The sequence below is a fragment of the Pan paniscus genome, chromosome 11, assembly GCF_029289425.2.
Source record: "Pan paniscus chromosome 11, NHGRI_mPanPan1-v2.0_pri, whole genome shotgun sequence".
Lineage (NCBI taxonomy): Eukaryota > Metazoa > Chordata > Mammalia > Primates > Hominidae > Pan > Pan paniscus.
The window spans coordinates 4,947,236-4,965,751 of NC_073260.2; the positions used below are offsets into that span (position 1 = coordinate 4,947,236).

The 18,516-nt window shown below is 62.5% G+C and overlaps 1 protein-coding gene across 3 annotated transcripts in view; it reads right to left on the reverse strand.

The window, feature by feature from the left end:
• Nucleotides 1-18,516, reverse strand: part of RXRA (retinoid X receptor alpha) — a 115,085-nt gene that overhangs the window by 9,666 nt on the left and 86,903 nt on the right. For all 3 annotated transcript variants that reach the window (XM_034929440.3, XM_003822450.7, XM_034929439.3), the window contains 3 exons: nucleotides 13,614-13,783; nucleotides 9,141-9,270; nucleotides 1,724-1,856 (listed from right to left, as the gene is read on the reverse strand). In XM_034929440.3, the coding sequence (XP_034785331.1) occupies nucleotides 1,724-1,856; nucleotides 9,141-9,270; nucleotides 13,614-13,783 (433 nt within the window). The remainder of the gene's footprint in view (nucleotides 1-1,723; nucleotides 1,857-9,140; nucleotides 9,271-13,613; nucleotides 13,784-18,516) is intronic.

The window sequence follows — 18,516 nt, forward strand, 5'->3', positions numbered from 1 at the left end:
AGCTGCAGAGGGATGGGGCAGCGGGCATGGAAAAGGCCTGGGCCACTGAGGGCAGACTTTGCATTCCACTCGCAGAAAAGGCGAGGAAATGCCGGGGCCTCTGTAGTCACTGCTGTGGGACCCCAGAGAATGTAACCCTGAAACCTCTGTCATCGCCATCTCTCTACCAGCCAGACAAAGGATCTGTCAGCTGGGCAAGTGGCTGGGGCTTCGCTTCCCAAAGCCATATCCCCAGTACTCTTCTAAAGAAGCTTCTGTGGGCAATACACACTGCACACTGCACCCTGCAGCCCCCGTGGGGACCCTCCTGTACACTAACTTCTTAAAGGCCCTGACAAGTCCTGCAGCAAAGACCCTCAAGGACACTGTTTGAACTACCGTTTGCCCACCATCTGCGGCCACAAACCCTTTTGCACTTGGCACATCCCATGGAGGTCAAGTTCCAGGATCACCCTTGGGACTCTGGGACCTGAACCACCCCCTGGGGCATTGCTGCTGGGGCATTAATCCCCCTGTAAGTGCCGGTGCATGGCCTCTACTCACCTCTAACGTTAGGGCTCTCGTGTTCAGGGGCCACCTTCTCCAGGTGGCCTGCTCCTCCCCACCCACGGCTCCTGTGTTGCAGACCCCTGCCCAAGGGACCCTGCAGTGCCCCTCCCCAGCCTTCCTGCTCCAGCTGAAGCTGACATCCGGTCCCCAGAAGGCCCAGTCTGGTGTGTGTGGCTCTCTAGACTCGTGGAGAAAGACTGTGCAGAGAGGCCGGGCACGGTGGCTCACACCTGTAATCCCAGCACTTTGGAAGGCCGAGGCGGGCGGATCACGAGGTCAGGAGATCGAGACCATCCTGGCTAACACGGTGAAACCCCATCTCTACTAAAAATACAAAAAAATAGCCGGGCGTGGTGGCGGGCGCCTGTAGTTCCAGCTACTCGGGAGGCTGAGGCAGGAGAATGGTATGAACCTGGGAGGCGGAGGTTGCAGTGAGCCAAGATTGCACCACTGCAATCTAGCCTGGGCAACAGAGCGAGACTCCAACTCAAAAAAATAAATAAGTAAATAAATAAATAAAAAGGCTGTGCAGAGACAGCGACAAGGAAGCTACTGTCCACCTCGCCTGGCAGAGCGGAGTTGGCCAGCACTCCAGGAGGGCAACATGAACGGACACGGACCACCCAGGCCCGGACGAGGGTGGGCCCTCCAGCCAGTGCTGCTCCTCCAGTGTGTCCCCTGAGAAGCGGCTGAGGTGCAGCCCTTTGCTCCACTGGGAGGTGTGAAGCACTGCGGTCCCGACACCCCTGCCCGCACGGGGACAGGCATTAGGCCGCACCACGCCCCGGGCTGCCACGGCATTACTGTGCCAGCCTCAAACAGCCTGCGACATGCCAACTGGAATTGACACTTTTACAAAACTGCATCTACGGTATAATCACTTTAAAAAGAAACAAAGCTTTCCTTCCCACGGATAAATACATGGGATCGTGAAAAAAGAAGAGATGGAGGGAGATAGGCCAAGTGCTCCCTGTGGTTACAGATGCCCCAGAGGCAGGGCTGGCACAGGGCTCTGAGCCTCCTCCTCATGCTTTTCTCTTTTTCCATGTGTGCACCCTTCATGCACTGAAATAATACTAGGCAGGACGTGCACGGGGGCCAAGGCGACTGAACTCAGCTGGCCTGGTGGCGGAGGTGACCGAAGCGCCCTCGCCCCTCCCGGGACCACCCCCACCTGTCAAAGATGGCGCCCACCCCTGCGCTGTGGGCGCTGTTCCGGTGGACGTGCAGCCCGGTGGCCAGGAGGATCCCGTCCTTCACGGCGATGGAGCGGTGGGAGAAGGAGGCGATGAGCAGCTCATTCCAGCCTGGGGAGGAGGCACACGGTCACTCAGCTGTCTCCAGGCCCCACGGGGCTCGCCCCTTCCCCAGCCCCTGGTGGGACCCTACAGAGGCAGCATGTCACAGACCCATCCTGACAGGCTCTGGAACCCCAATCCCATGAAGTGTTCCACAGAAAAGAGGTTCCTGACAATGCCCCTTCTACAGTACACACCGGCACACGAAAGGCCCTGAGAAGTCCCACACAAAGTCCCTTGAGCTTTGTGGAACCCAGGAGCTCACAAACTCATGTGCCCCAGAAGCTTCCTCCCGCGTGTGCAGGACACTCCTGCCACGGAGCACGCGGGAGAGCACCCAGGGATGTTCCCAGGGTGGCCCCAGAACCACTGCTGCCAGCAGGGTCCCAGGAGTAAACTCTCGGGGATCTGTGTGCCCTTCGTGGAATGCCACCAAACAGCAGGTTATCCAACTGAAGGCAGGTGCGTGAGAGCCGCAGCCTCTTTCAGGGGGGTTCCCAGGGGGGAAGGTTAGAAAACAGCAGCCCCTCAAGATAGCGGGGGTTCCCTGGGGGGCAGGTGGTTAGGTAACAGCAGCCCCTCAACATAGTGGGGGTTCCCTGGGGTGGGTGGTTAGGTAACAGCAGCCCCTCAACATAGTGGGGGTTCCCTGGGGGGCAGGTGGTTAGGTAACAGCAGCCCCTCAACATAGTGGGGGTTCCCTGGGGTGGGTGGTTAGGTAACAGCAGCCCCTCAACATCAGGGGGTTCCCTGGCAGACAGTTAGGTAACAGCAGCCTCTCAACATAGTGGGGGTTCCCTGGGGGGCAGACAGTTAGGTAACAGCAGCCCCTCAACATCAGGGGGTTCCCTGGGGGACAGTTAGGTAACAGCAGCCCCTCAACAGGAGGTTCCAGTGCAGATGAAGCAGAGCAGGCATCGGGGAGGAAGAAACAGGGACCCTCGCATGCACACGCACTGCTGTTTTAAGGGCTCCTGGAGACCGGGTGACGTGGAATCACCTGCAGTCACACAGTCAGGGACCCTCGTGCACACACGCACTGCTGTTTTAACAGCTCTTATAGACAGGGTGACGTGGAGTCACCTGCAGTCACACAGTCACCTTCAGCACCTTCCACACTCCCCGAGCACTCTAGAGGCTCCAGCCTCTATGGCCGACACTGTCATTAATTTCCCACTTAATCCCAACTGTAATCCTGGAAAACTGGCATTAACCTTGTTTTACAGAGGGGGAAACTGAGGCATGAGGCAGTAAGTGATCAGCAAGAAGTTGGTGGGGACCACCGTGCCAGCTCCGGCTCGGCCCTCCACACCCTCCCAGCACATACCCACCCTGTCATGGGGACCCCGGGGGCAGGTGTCACTGTCCCCATTCTCCCCATTTCACAACTGAGTAATCCCAGGGCCCCAGGAGGGAGTTCCCACCCCCGAGGCCGCCCCGCCCAGGTGTGCTGACAGACCAGGCAGGGATGGCACCCAACTGGCCCCAGGCTGTGCAACCAAAATGAGGGAGGAACGGTGGGGTCTGTGCCCCATCACCGTGGGAGCATGCAGACGGCACCACGGGTGGTCTGATGGAAAAGCCAGGGCTGGAAATACCGTCACAGACGCGGGACTGGCACCTCCCCGCCTGTCACGCATCCCCTCTCCCTGCCAGGTGGCAGCAGGCAGCCCGTTGCGATGGGGAGTAAGAAGAGTGGGGTCCCCTGGGGCGGGGGTTTAGGAAACACAACCAAGGCCGCAGCATGCAGTGGCGTCCCAGAGCTCAGCCGAGCCAGCCGCGAAAACAGCTTCCACACTGCCCAGCCAGATTTTCTTTGACCACAGAACCCTCTTTTTTTTTTTTTTTTGTTTTTGCCCAATGAAACATCTGTAGCATCACATTTGGGAGAAGTCTAATCTAGAAGAGCCCCCCTCAATCTGACATGTGGGTAATCTGTGGCCCAGGGAGGGGAAGGGTTTGCCCCAAATCACACAGAGACTTGGACAGGAGCCCCGGGCCCATTCCCACTCCTGCCCCTCCTACGGCTCAGCCCGTCAGGTTTTCCCAGGCTGAGAGGCACTGGGTCTGACATCCAGTGAGAGCAAATGCTCTCCCAGGAAAGGGCTCTCCCTCCCTTCCCACACCAGGCCCAGTGTGGACAGACTTCCTGTGGCCAAGGGCAGGGACCCAGGGGGCCGAGGACAAGATCTGGGCTGGGGCACAACTGGCCCCAAACCCACCATCCCTGGCCACTCCTGGCCTCTCGGGCCTGCCTCTCTCCCTCACATCCTGCAGGCCTGGGGGTTTACCTGAGCGGTGGCCACCTCCCCTCCCACTGCCCCGAGAGCCCCTGAGGCCACCCAGCAGGCACCAGGGTAGACTCGCCTCTGAAACTCTGGTGTGCCCAGCAGAGGGGCCTGGTGCACGGCTGGGGTCAGAAGGCGCTGCTGAGCCGAGGTGCGGCCCTCAGCACGGGATACAGGTCAGGACCCCAGACACACGGACAGAACAGTGCGGAGTCTCTCTCTGCACCCTCCGGCACGCCGGCTGCATCTCAGCTCCCCTGTCCCCCGTCCCTCCACCCCGATGTCCTCACTCGGTTATTTCTCCTCTCCTGCCCCACACACCTTTGTAAGCTGCCCTCCTCCTTCTCGGATGTAAGAGAAAAATGGGAGAGGAACCCACTTTACAGTAACCTTTGGGGTGTCTTCACCTTCCTAAGTGCTCCATCACTGCAGGAAGGAGGGCTCCTGGCCCTGTGATGTGGGGGGCCCGGCACGGACACAGCTTTAAACGGCTCAGGGTGCGCTGGCCTTTCAGAAGGAGGACCTCAGTGATGCAGGGGATACCAGGTCTTACTCCAGGCTCCAAGCGCAGGACAAAGAGTCTTCCCTGGGGCTGCTCCCTTGGTCACTATGTCCTCCAACTCAAGAGGCTGGCCCTTCCCAAGGAACTTACTCCTCCAGATCCCTCGTGGCCCTGCCCAAACGCTCAGGGCCTCTGCTGGGGTTGCAGGACCCCTGGACAGCGCTTCCGGAAGGAACAGCACAGAGTCAAGGGTCAGGTGGGGAAGCCGGGGCCTCGGGCTCCAACCTGGCTCAGCCACGTTCCTGTCTCACCTCTGAGCCACCACTTCCGCAGCACAAGGGACAGTAATAACACCGACTCCTGGTGGTCTGGAGAGTTAAATGAGTCCACACTCACGAGGCAGGGCAGGGCCCCCCCAGAGTCACGGCTGCTGTCCCCATGGGGCTTGTGATGGGGATCCCGTCCCAGGGCGGCAGTGACAAGAGCCCAGCCTGGCTTACCCTGTGTTCTGGGGCCGGAGATGTGGGCAGGATTAACAAGACCAGGGGAGTAAAGTGGTGTGCTGTCCCCACAGGGGGACCTCGGGCCTGCTACCTAAGCCTGGCCCCTCCCTCCCTCCCTCCCAGCCCAGCAAGGCCCGCCCACTTCCATTCCCCCCACCCCGCCGCCACGCAGGAGGTGCCTGTGCAACCCAGGCCCTCAGACGACCCCGCTGGAGCAGCTAACGCGGCCTTGGAACACAACAGCCTGGGATGAAGGGGGCAGGAGGGAAGGAGGTTGGACGGAGAAACCTGAAAGCTGTGAGCGACCCGGCCCTGTCTCAGTTTACTCATCTGACAAACACAAGGGTCAGGGTGTGACCCAGAGCTTCCATGGAACAGGCCAAAACTCTTCATTTTAAGCTTTATTTCTGAAGGCCTCCTGGATGGGTGGGGCAGCAGCCCACCCCAAGGAAGGGGCCCTACCCCACAGGAGCAGACACGTGTGACATCAACCTCCCACAGCCTGGCTGGAATCCTCCACCAGTTTCTGGGCCCCTGCAGGGCTGTGGCCACTGCACCCCCACTCAGTGTCACCGCGAGCCACAGGTGGACACTCCCCGGGGTGAGCAGAGACCTTGGGCCTTGAACCTGCATGGCCAATGGCTCTCACGATGGTGGGAATCGCAGGTCTGGGCACCCATTCGCATCGTTGCTGTCGCCCAGCGGAAGTGACCTCCCCCACCAGCACTGGGAACACAGTGGGAGGGCCTAGCACAGGGACATAATGGGGGAGCACTCAGTGGCCCCCGCACCTGCCGGGGCTGGGCGGGGCCTCACCTCTGCCACTGCCTCCTGCCAGAAGAAAACCCAGCAGGATCACCCCTGGTCCCCAGTCAGGCTACAGCCATGGATCCTGACCTGAGCCCCCTGGAGGGGGACAGAGTCCTTCAGCCAACACCAGCCAGGCACAGTGTATCCTTGGAGTTAACCCAGGTCCTCTCCAGCCACCTGGCCAGTGCAGGCTTCAAACTCCAGTGTTCCACATCTGAATTGGACGTGTGCTTCAGTGGACCTTACTGGGGCTTGGGGAGACCACCTGATGGGTGAGCTGCTGGCCCCGGCAGACAGAACACACAAGGACACTGAGGCACAGAGAGTAAGTGACTCAGCCAAGGTCAGCCGCTCGTGGGCAGTGGGGCTGGGACTCATGCCGGAAATGCAGCTTCAGACCTCACCATGCGGCCCTCGAAGCCAGCAGCATGCATGAGCAGGGCCCACTGGAGACAGGTCAGCAAGGACCTCAGTGGGGGCCCAGGGGGAGGTCAGGCTGGGGGTCCCACTCAGAGACATGCAGCCGCAGAGATCTCCCGGAAAGAGCCGCTGGGCAGGAGCAGAGGCCACCCTCGCAGAGATGCCACGGGATGGCTTTCCAGGCATCCTAGAAGGGCCTGGGGACTCATGGCACCAGGGCTCTGGGCTAAGGGAAGGGCCTTGCGGGGGGAGCCCCCACCTGACAGCTGCAGGGAGACCACAGGCAGGTGCCCACCTAAGAGGGACAGCCACAGAAACCCTCTAACCTCAGCACTGCACTCCGCCACGACCACCCCACGCAGGCCCTCAGCACCGCACTCCACCACGACCACCCCACGCAGGCCCTCAGCACCGCACTCCACCACGACCACCCCACGCAGGCCCTCAGCACCGCACTCCGCCACGACCACCCCACGCAGGCCCTCAGCACCGCACTCCGCCACGACCACCCCACGCAGGCCCTCAGCACCGCACTCCGCCACGACCACCCCACGCAGGCCCTCACCACCGCACTCCACCACAAACACCCCACACAGGCTGAGGCTGGAGCCAGAAGCTGCCAGAACATGGGACCGCAGGGCCAGGTACCACACAAACATGGCGACGGACACAGCCATCCAACCCGACTCGGACCTCCGCCAGGCCCCCAGCGCACAACCATCTGGGATCCCCAGGAAAAGAGCTGCGTGCGGCCAGCTGTTCTCTGGATCGGTCTGGTGGGTTGGGGTGGGGTGGGAGCACCGTCCTCTCACAGCAAAAGCCTTGGCTATCTCTCCAAGGACCACTGGGGTCAGGCAGGCCTGCAGCTGGCAAAGCCAGGGGCTCTGAACCGAGGGTTCTGGGGGAGCCCCTGCAAACAAGGGCAGGGTTCCCTTGGCAGGCGGAATACTCACCACACCCTGAAAGAAGTCTGAGCCCGCAACGGCAGACGGCCACATGCCTCAGGCCCAGAGGGGCAAGGACCCACCAGACACGAGGCCAGCGGGATTAAGTCAAGGACTTTGAGATGGGAGATTATCCTGGCTCCTCCGGCGGGGCCCAGGATGGCCAAAAGAGTCCTTCCAGGAGGGTGGCAACAGCGCCAGGCCCTATACACACAGCCTGTGTGGTCACAGCCCTGACCCAAGCAACTTCCAGAACATTCCCTGCTTCACAGGGAGCCCGTCTCTGGCTGTGTCTTCTCCACTTGCCACTTAGGAGCCGCCTTGTATGGGCTGAGGCTCCCCAGTCGGGCTGAGGCGGCGGAGCCCACAGTGCAGTAGCGGGCCTCTAGGCAGCTGGGACACCCGGCCCTAAGGGAGCTTGGCTTCTTGGGCCCAAGGGGACATGGGACAGTGACCAGCACCATCGTCGGACAGTGAGGGCAGACCTGGGCACCCAACGTGTTGCTTCACCAGCAGGAAACTCCACTAACAGCCTGGCCTCACAGCTACCCCGGCTGACTCAGCAAGAACCACCCCCAGTCAGCACACCCCTCACACCCCCTTTCCAGGTGGGGGACCAGCTTTGTGGGGGGCCTGCCCCATCCAGGCTTCCACTGCCAACCTGACCCCAAAACCCCAAAGCTGAGCTCCCAGCCACCGTCCTGGCCGCCGCATGGCATCACGGGGAGTGTGATGCGCGTGGAGCAGGCATTTCTGTGCAGTGGCTCTGTGCATCACCATTACCGCATGGAAAGAGAGCTGCAGCCTTGGAGTGGGAGGAGAAGGGCAGAGAGCACGTGGCTCTCCTGGGCAGCCCCTTGAACACACCCAGCCTCCCTCTCCAGAGCCCCCAAACCTCCACCGACAACCCATTACCTCTCTGAAGGCCACTGAGAGACCCCGCATGGTACACCTCCTTATGAGGGATGGAGGGAAACTGAGGCCCCAGGCCCTTCCCCCAACAGTCCCATAGAGTACATAGGAGGTCCCAGGACGGGGGAGTGTCTCGGGAGTGGGGAGTGTCCGGGGAGTGGGGAGCATCCCGGGAGTGGGGAGCGTCCCGGGAGGGGGGAGTGTCCCGGGAGGGGGGGGTGTCCCGGGAGTGGGGACTGTCCCAGGAGGGGGGAGTGTCCTGGGAGGGGGGAGTGTCCCGGTAGCAGGGAGTGTGTCCCGGGAGTGGGGAGTGTCTGGGGAGAGGGGAGCGTCCAGGGAGAGTGGAATGTCACAGGACGGGGGAGTGTCCCGGGAGGGGGGAGTGTCCCGGTAGCGGGGAGTGTGTCCCGGGAGGGGGTAGTGTCCCAGGAGTGGGGAGTGTCCCGGGAAAGGGGAGCATCCCAGGAAGTAGGAGTGTGTCCTGGGAGCGGGGAGCGTCCTGGGAGATGGGAGCATCCCAGGAGTGGGGAGTATGTCCCAGGAGGGGGAAGTCTGTCCCTGGAGGGGGAAGTGTGTCCCAGGAGGGGGAAGTGTGTCCCAGGAGTGGGGAGTGTCCCGGGAGGTAGAAGTGTGTTCCAGGAGTCGGGAGCGTCCTGGGAGAGGGGAGCGTCCTGGGAGATGGGAGCATCCAGGGAGGGGGGAGTGTGTTCCGGGAAGGGGGAGTGTCCCGGGAGGTAGGAGTGTGTCCCAGGAGAGGGGAGTGTCCCGGGAGGTAGGAGTGGGTCCTGGGAGTGGGGAGTGTCCCAGGACGGGGGAGTGTCCCGGGAGTGGGGAGTATCCCGGGAGGGGGGAGTGTCCTGGTACGTGTCCCATCTGCATGGCATCCCCATCCCCACCTAGGCCTCGCCACTCACCTGCCCGCAGCAGGATGACCTGGTCGTCCAGGGGCAGCTCTGAGAAGTGTGGGATCCGCTTGGCCCACTCCACCAGGGTGAAAAGCTGCTTGTCGGCTGCTTGGCAAATGTTGGTGACAGGGTCGTTCGGCTGCAGGGGAGGAAGAAGAGCAGGACATTCAGTCCCAGAAGCCAGTGTACTGACCAAACACAGCCCAGACCAGGCCCTGCCCCACACGCTGGGCCCATGCAGGACGCCGAATACGGCCCCCAAAGATGCCCAGGCCCCAATCCCCGGAACCTGGGACTATGCGACCTTGCATGGCACATGGGGCTTGGCAGAGGTGATCAGGTGTGGCCTGACATTGGGAGGTAAGCCTGCACCACTGGGGGGACCCAGGGTCATTGCAAGGGGTCTATGAGAGGGAGGCAGGAGGGTCAGAGGAAGAGATGAGATCACAGACGCTGGGGCCCAAGGGGAGAGAGACACTGCTGGGTTTGAAGGTGGAGGAAGAGGCCACAAGCCAAGGAATGTGGCAGCCCCAGAAGCAGAGGCCGGGGCAGACTCTCCAGCAGAGCCTCCAGGAGCCAGCCGGCAGGCACCTTGATGTCAGCCCGGCAAGACTGCTTTTGGCTCTCTGACCACAGAACAGTCATATAATAAAATGTGTGTTGTTTCCAGCCACTGGGTTACAGCAGGACGCGTAAGTCTCTCCCACAGCTCTGGAAGGCAGGTGCGGCGAGCTGATGAAACTGGATATGGGCAGCACTGGTGCAGGGTGGGACCAACCGCCTTCATCTCTGATGGCCACGGTGGCCCACGCTGGGGACAGGGCTGGCCTCTCACGTTCCATCAGGCATGGATGTGGGAGCTCAGGAGGGCAGGAGCCTTGGCTGAGACACCAGGCCCCAGGCACAGAGAGAGCAGCATTCACGGCTCCTTTGGAAAGTCCTAGCCGGAAGGGGGCCATTCAGTCTCACAGATGAGGGGACCCAGGCAGCCTGGAACAGGGCAGGAGGGGAGGCCCCTCCTCAGCTCCTGGCAGGTGGGGCTTGGGTCACGGACCTTCTGTGTCCTGAGCAATGCGAACTCAGATGACGGCCCCCTCAGTGGTGCCGCTGCAGGAATAATGACTGTGAATAGGATTCGGGGATCCCTCACTTCAGGGCATCTGCCAAGGAGAAAAATGCCTCCCTTTGAAGAGCTTCCACCAACAGCAACCATCTGCTCATCAGAGACGTGCAGCCTAAACGCAGCGCCCGGCGGGAAAGGCCTCTGAGGGCGGAGTGAGAAGGCCCCCGAGGAATGGCACAGAGACTCGCCAGGACCCTCGGAAGAGGGCAGGGCAGCCCTTGGGGGCCCGAGCCAGAAGGGGTATACACAGGGGTGGGATCCCTCGGCTGAGTGGGGTTGACCACAGTCTACACAGACTCACTCATTCCTCCACAAACCTTCCATCAGCAGCATCCACAGCCCCCAGCACTCACAGGGCTCCCGGCTCTGTGCCCAGCGCCCCCCAGGCCTGCCACAGCCAGGCTGGCTTCTTAGCCTCAGCCTCTCCTTCTGTCACGCTGGGGGCTGAAAGGGGCCCGTCCTTCTCGCCTGCCCATCAGCTGCAGGGCATCCCTGAGAAAGGATGAAGCAGGCCTGGCAGGGGCGGGGGGATATGGGAACCAGCCCCGAGCACCGTGTCTGCAGCAGTGGCTCTGCTGGGGATCCTTGTACCCAGGAACTTCCCAGCCACTAGCCGGCCACTCTCGGAAGCCAAGACGGGGCCCAGAGCAGGCCCAGGTGACAGGCTGGTGCCATGGGTAGGAAGGAGAGCCTCAAGCCCTCCTGGGCTGGCTGGGACCTCTGCAGGAGTGGGCACACAGGTCACCATCTGTCATGTGCCTGCAGTGTGCACAGCCGGCCACAGGGAGCAGAATGTGGCAGGCTGGAGAGCCAGGAGGCCGGAGCGGAGAAGGAGGCACACTCCCGGCAGGTGTGAGGCTCTCGATCCAGTACCAGCAGGGCTAGGCCTGGAGGGGGTCCCCTAGGTAGGGAGGGATAGTGCAGGATCCTGGCTCCACCTCCCTGTGTGGCCTGGGGAAAGGATTAACCTCTGCGAGCCTCCCATTCTCGCCTGGAGATCCAACGTGCCTCATGTAACAGAAGGCATGTGATGGGCTCTACTCCTGCCTAGAAGTGTCCACAGGACCCGCCCAGGCCCTGCCCCGAGCTGGGGAGAAACCAGGCACCAGGACTGTGATGCTGGGCAGGTCGCCCCCTCTCTGGACCTCAGTTTGCCCATCTGAGAGAAGGGGCCCAGTGAGCGGTTCTGGAAGTTGGACCCAGGCCTGTCCACAGAGGAGCGTTCAGTGTGAGATGAGACAGAGCAGGGAGCGAGCGGGCACAGAGAGACCCCCTCCCCGTGGAAGACGTGTCCTTTATCCCCAGGGAGCCCTGCCTGCCTCTGTGGTTCTAAACTCCCTGAACTTTCAGGCAGTGGCGGAGACAGCAGATGGCAGATTCCCCCCCAAATAATGTCCTTCACGAAATAAAAACTTGGCAGCCCTTTGTGCATCTGCCAAACTTGCTTTTGGATTTTCTGCTGGATCATGAAACCCTCACAGCCACCCTCCCTCCCCTGCCCTCCGCGGGGCTGGTGAGGCGGGAGCAGGGCAGGGCATGCGTGCAGACCAGCCAGGGCTGGGGGTGGGTCTGTGCCTGTCACTCACGGGGAGGGTTTCTCCAGAAAGAATGGTGCCTGCTGTCGGGGTCCCATTCATCTTCCCCCAAGCTGGGCAGCCTCAGCCCCCAGCCAGAGTAGAGGTCTGAGCAGAGCCGGGGACGTGGGGGCACCGGGTTGTCCTATCCAGAAAGGGCAGGGAAGCAGGGTGGCCCTGACCCAGCCACGGGGCCTCAGACAAGAGCAGACCCCCACCCTCAGACAGGCAGAGGCAGTGGGGATGCCGGCCTTGTGTGAGTGCCAACGAGCAGGGTGGGGTCGCTGTCCTTGACCGAAGCTGGTGGTGAGGAGCAGCACAGCCATCACCAGCAGCCTCGTGGGGGCAGAAATTAACCCACCACACACCTTACCCTGTGAACACACCTCACCCTGTGGTGGCCAGTGCCAGGGGCCACAGAGAAAAGATCAGGTGCTCTCAGCCCACATCACAGGGGCAGTCCCCACCCTGGCAGGGGCACAGATGAAGGCCGGAGGTACCTCAGCTGAGACCAAAGCCTGGGGAAGAGCCAGAGGGCCCAGTTCCAGGCCACGTGAGCTGCAAGAACGAAGGCCCTGGGGGGTGGGGAGGCAGTGACCTGCAGGGCGCACCCAGCACGGAGGGCAGGCTGGTGTGCCTGGGCCCACAGAGGGACAGAGGTTGGGGCAACCTCATGGTCGGCCTGTACAAGGTATTCGGTGGCCACAGGGCTCTGGTCCCAGCCCCAAACCCACACGGAGACACAGATGAAGACTGGACACCATGGTGACCATGGCAAAAGACGCATGGGCCCTGAGGGCCAGCTGGACCCAGGTCCCCGGCAGCAGGAAGCTTACTGCACAGTCCTGAACCTTCACACGGGTGGCCAGGAGCTCACCTGCCCAACCCCGGGCACAGCTGGAGCCACCCCCTCAGTGGGGCCTGGGACAGGTGGGGTCTCCCAGCCAGACAAGCTCACCAGGGAGCAATGGTTCCCGAGCAGCACAGGTTCCTAGGCCTTTGGGTAGGGTAGGAGGGGCTCAGAACGCCCCTGTGCTGCCCTCCCTGGCAAGGCCACAGCCAGAAGCAAAGATGCCACAGGGAGCGAGCCAGTAACAGGGAGGGTCCAAGGAGAGGAGGGCGAGGCCAGGGGGTCTTGAATCCAACACCTCCAGGACCAGCTGGAGCCAGCCCAGGAGAAGAGCCCGGGACCAGGGCTGCGGCCCACCCAATCCTCCTCCCCTTGAGGCTGTTGGGGTGGGAGGGGGCAGGAGGGTCAGCATGGGGGTGACCAGCTGGGGGGGCTGCAGAGCTGCTTCCTGTATCAACAGCAGCCACCGTGACTGCCAGGCACCTGCCCAGGGCCACACGGCTGCTGGCAGAGCCAGCCCTGGAACCAACCTGCAGAGCCTGTTGCTGGGGGCTCGGCCTCCTCCCATACCTTTTCCAAGTGGCACCGGGGAGCAGGGACAGCCTCTGCACCGAGACAGGCCAAACTCCGAGGGGACACGGCGGCTGAGGCCCCAGCAGAGATGGCCGAGGAGGATGATGTGGCTGCAGGGCCCCGGGCCCCGGGCCCCTGCCCCATGGGCTACTCGTGCATGGGCCAGGAGAGGAGAGTGCCGCCCAGCTGGGGCGAGGGGCCCACGGGGTCACCTCAGGTAAGAGGCCGAGCTGAGGCAGCCACAGGGCCCAGGGCAGCCCCCAGGACCTCTCTGGCTCATCAGCTGCTCAGGTGGGAGGGTGAGTGAGTGAGGGAAACTGAGGCATGTGAGGCTGCCCACCCCTGCACAGGCTGCAACTCACCGAGCTGGGGTTCAGCCCCATGTTTGCCTCCACGTAGGTCTCGGTCTTGGGCTCCACGGCCAGCTCAGCCTCCAGGATCCTCTCCACCGGCATGTCCTCGTTGGCGCTGCTGGTCGACTCCACCTCATTCTCGTTCCGGTCCTTGCCACGCTGCCGCTCCTCCTGCACGGCTACAACCCGGGAGGCGCAGGTGAGCCCCACGCTCAGCCCGGCCAGTGGCTCCCAGGGAAGGCTGTCCTGGCCGGGTGGTGCCAGCTCCCAGCCAACTCACCCACAACACCAGCATCCCCACCAGCACTGGGTGATGGAGACCCCGTCTCTGCCCCAGGCCTGGCCTCCGTGTGGCTGTGTGCTCTGAGAACAGAGGCCAACTCTCATTAATTCCAATTAATGTTCACACCAGGAGCCTGCCTGGGGCCTGGAAGGAGACAGTGCAGCAGGGACCCCAACATGGGGCGAGAAAGGTCCTGACGGTCTATGGACTCAGGGAGAACCAGGAAGCCTTCCTGGAAGAGGTGTCAATGTGACTGGAAGAGGAGGTTGCAGAGGAATCATGGCTCAGGCTGGAGACACGATCCCTGCAAAGGCCCAGAAGCAGAGCAGAGCACGCTCATGAGGCAGCACAGGGGCACCCGTGCTGGCTGAGGGCCTGGGCAAGGGGAACGTCTTGGGGGGGGGGGGGGGACAGGCTCAGAGACACCTGGGCAAGCAGGAAACCGTGCACCTGCAGACCCCACGCCCCTCCCAAGGACACTGGGCCCTGCCAGAAATGGAGGGCAGGCGCCCGGCCCCACCCTGGCCACACAGAGACGGCCCACCCAGCTCCACCGACCATGCCCCATGCAGGGCACCGAGATGCCTTTCAACCTGCCCCAGGAAGCAGCCACTCGGGGGGAACCAGAGGCCGAGCATTATGACAAAATAGAGCGATGCTTGCAGGCAGCAGGATCTGCACCAGGCATGGGCTCCGGTCAGCTGACTCTCATCAGCCCTGGGGGTGGGCGCTCAGCAAAGGGGCCTGAGGCATGAGCCCTGGCTGCCCAGGCGCATGAGGCTCCTCCCGCCCCCAGCTTACCTCCACCTGGATCTGCCTTCCTCGACTGTCCACTTTGAACACTGAGGAAGCCACCTCAGCCCCTCTGTCAGCCTATCTGGGGATCCCAAGTGCCGGGGGACAGGCTAGGACCCAGATGGAATTTGGATAGAAGAGTCCACTTGGCTTATGGGCGGTTCCCCCGAGACACGTCCCCTTCCCTGAAAGTCCTGAGCTGGGGCTCTGGTCCCCAACCCCACCACCTCCTTCTGTTCCATCCACCACCCAACAACCCCAACACCGCCCCACAGGGCGGGCACTCACATTACCCCATTGTACCGGTGAGAAAACTATGGCTGAGAGAGAAAATGACTGGTCGAAGTGAGTAAACCGCAGAGCCAGAAAAGCAACAGCGACCATGGGGTCCTGCGGCCACCTCTGTCCAGCACAGCTCCACGCCCCTACTCCAGTCAAGGCCTCTCCACTCTCGCCCTGGAAATGCCCTTCCCACCGTAACTCCTCCGAGCTCAGACACGGACCTGGGGCCAGTTCCTCCCTCCCTTGTGCCCTCCTGCCAGTGTGCTGGGCTGGGTAGTCCCTGACCCAGGCCCCTTCTCCTCCTGGTCTGAGGCCTAGGATGGTGCCCTCCTAAGGGCCCAAGGGTATGGCCTGGCAGAGGGGTTCCTGAAGCTGCCACCTCTCTGGGCCTGTGGCAGGGCTCATCCCAGCCCCTCTAGGATGTCTCGATGGTGGGCAGAACACCTGGGGTACTCACAGGCACCAGCCACCCATGGACTGACCATGTCCCATCCCACCCTCTGGCTTCCAGATGGGTTTGGCAAACGGTGGGAGAACATATCTGCGCTTGTGGCACCCTCCCTGCCCCTACCCGCCACGGTGTCAGCCGCCACTTTCTCCTGAAGCTACAGCTCCCACTGAACAGCCGTCTCTCCCTTCACACCCCCAGGCCCAGGGTCCCCAGTCCTGCCTGATTCCCTTCATGCCGCCACAGCTCTGTAACAGCCCCACGTGGATGCCTCTCAGCCACCCTGTGCCAACAGTTTCCTGCATGGCCCACTGGCTTGAGCGAGGGACTTCCGCCCCCACAGGGAGACTCAGGCGGGGAGGCCCATCCCCAGCTTCAGGATACACCAACCAGGCCGAGGAGCCAGCCAGGGACCCTGCAGTCGGCATGCACAGGCCTGGCCCTACTGGAAACCTGATGGTGGGTGGGGGCAGGATGGGGAGCAGGGCTGGTGGGCAAATGGCAAGGGTCTGGCAGGGGCTGCAGAAGGCTCCGGTCAGCCCCCACATGGGACTTCCATGAGCCCTCCAGAGGGCGGTGCTCATCCGGGGCGGGGTCACTACTGACACGACCCTCCGTACAGGGTCCTGAGCCTATAGAGCCGACCCCACCCACGCTGAGCAGCCCCCGGGGCAGGAAGCCCCCGCACACGCAGATCTCAGCCAGCATCTGAGCTGAGGGGTACGGCACCTCCACTGGCCCAGGTCCCTGAGACCCTAAGGATGGGCAGCAAGGGCAGAATTCTAAAGTCTCAGTGCCAAGACATAGCTGGCACTGCTGTCTTCCCAGTGGGGAAGCTGAGGCTCTGAGAGCCAAAGGGGCAGGGCTGAGCGCTCAAGACAGTGAGCAGCCTAAAGCTGCAGGCCCTGGGATCCGACAACCCCAGCCCCACGGAACCTGCTAGCCTGCCACAGCCCAAGCAGCCGTATGGCCCCGGCCAAGTCCCCTGACCTCTCTGTGCCTCGGCTCCCTCATCCGTAAGATGAAAATGACAGCGCCCACCCCCAGGATGGCTCCAAGAGGAAGCGCCAGCACACAGGGGGCCTGGAGGTGCTCAGAGCTGTCACCGGAGCCTCCCACCCCACGCGCCAGCCCGGCCCGGTGCCAGGGATTTTCTCCTGCTCAGAGGTAGCCCCAGGGCATGGGGAGCCCCAGACAAGGGTGGCCCTGAGCGAGGGGCCTTGCTGCCAGTTCTCCCCAGGTGCCTGGAGCTGGGCTCCTTGGCACCTGCCTCCTCCGCCAGGGCAGCCGAGAATTAATTAGCGAGTGTTTTGTGAAGCACTTTGAAGCTGTGAAGGGCCTGGCAGCTCTGCCCAGCATCATTATAAATATGATCGCTTTATTTATAGGCTGGGGGGCAGGAGGGGCCGGGATTTATGCTTTGCCAGCACAATCACCTTCTAGACGAAGTCATGCTTGACTCATGTTCCGCTGGCGCCGGAGGCCGGGCGGGAGGTGTCTGTAAACACAGAGCCTCTTTACCCTCCAGACCAGAGCGCGGCGGCTGGAGGAGGCGGAGTGGAGGCACGGGGGAGGCTGCTCGGAGGCAGAGGAGACTCACACACCGCAGCCCAGTCCTCCCAGGAAGACCTGAGACTCCTGCCCAGGCGGACCCTCCCCAGCATCACTGGGGTCCCAGGCCCCCAGAGACAAGCTGGCCTAGGACTCAGGGTGCAGCAGCCCCTCAGAAGCAAAGGACATCTCTGACCTGCCACAGCCCCTCAGGGTCAAGCAGGAGGGAGGGGGTGTGGGGAAGGGCAGACAGCTCCGAGGCAGGCATGTCGGAGCCGAGGGGCGTCCCCAGGCCCACTGGCTCCTCTGGCTTGGGTAGTGGCAATGGCTGAGTCCTTCCTCCGTCCCTTGTGCAGCCCAGGGCTGGGCCCAAGACAGGCAGGACCGAACTCCACCAAACCATTCTGGCCTCCTCTTAAGGGTGGGGAGACAGAGACCCAGAGAGCAGCGCCAGAGGCCACACAGCAAGCTAGAGTCTCTAAAGGGAGTGACTTACCTTCCCTCCAGGGCTTCAACCTAGAGCAAGGCATCAGAACACGAGAACCATGCACACACACGTGCACACAAACCATGCAGACATACACACACAGACACACAGAGACATACCACACCACACATACCACACCACAGACATATCACACACACACCACACGCACACCCATACACCACACAGACATACCACACCCACACCCACACGTGACCACTGCTCTCCAACCCCACTACCAGCCACGCACAGCACTCTCATCCACCCCCAAGCTCGCAGGGGTCTTCCTGATGCCCCCAGCCCATCACAGATGAGGAACCTGAGGACTGGGCGAGGCAAGGTCACTTGCCCAGTGTCACAGGCCAGAAGGCAAGAGGGCCACACTCGAGCCCAGCCGGGGCTCCCTTCCCACAGCAGAGACCTGTGGGTCAGCCACATCCCTGCAGTGCACGCACATGCACACACGTGCACACATAGGTGCACACGCGCCAGACCCTGCTGTTTCCACACCCAGTCCTTCAGAGCTGGAGGGTGGGCACAGGAAGCAAAGGCAGGCAGGAAGGAAATGGGAAGCAGCCTTCCTGAGGGAGGAGGAGGAAGCAGAATGGGGGACAGCCACTGCCCCCTCTAGACCAATGTCTCCCCCCACGACCCTGGGCGGAAGCTAGGTCTTTTCCATCGGACTGGGAACCCCCAAGGGTGAGGCCTGTCTTCCCCATCAGAGCACGTGTCCCCGCGGGACCCCCAAGCCCTGCCCCCTCCCCGGCTTCAGCAAACAGGCCCAGGCTCAGCTTGGCAGAGGGCCAGCACCCCCCACTGCCCATCCCCCCACCTCTGCCCACCCCCGGTCCCGGGAATGCTGCAGAACGAGTCCCTCCTGGTGGCTGCCTGCGCGTGCAGGCCCCATTGCCCAACCTGAGATGCTATCAGCCTGTGGTATCCTACCGCATAGGGGTGGGAACCCATCTGCCCCAGAGCCAGAGTGGGCCCTTGCCGGGGGCAGAGTCACCGCATGGGGGCACCTGGGCCATCCTGCCTTCAGCCAGCCCCAGGACCAACCCCAGGCGAC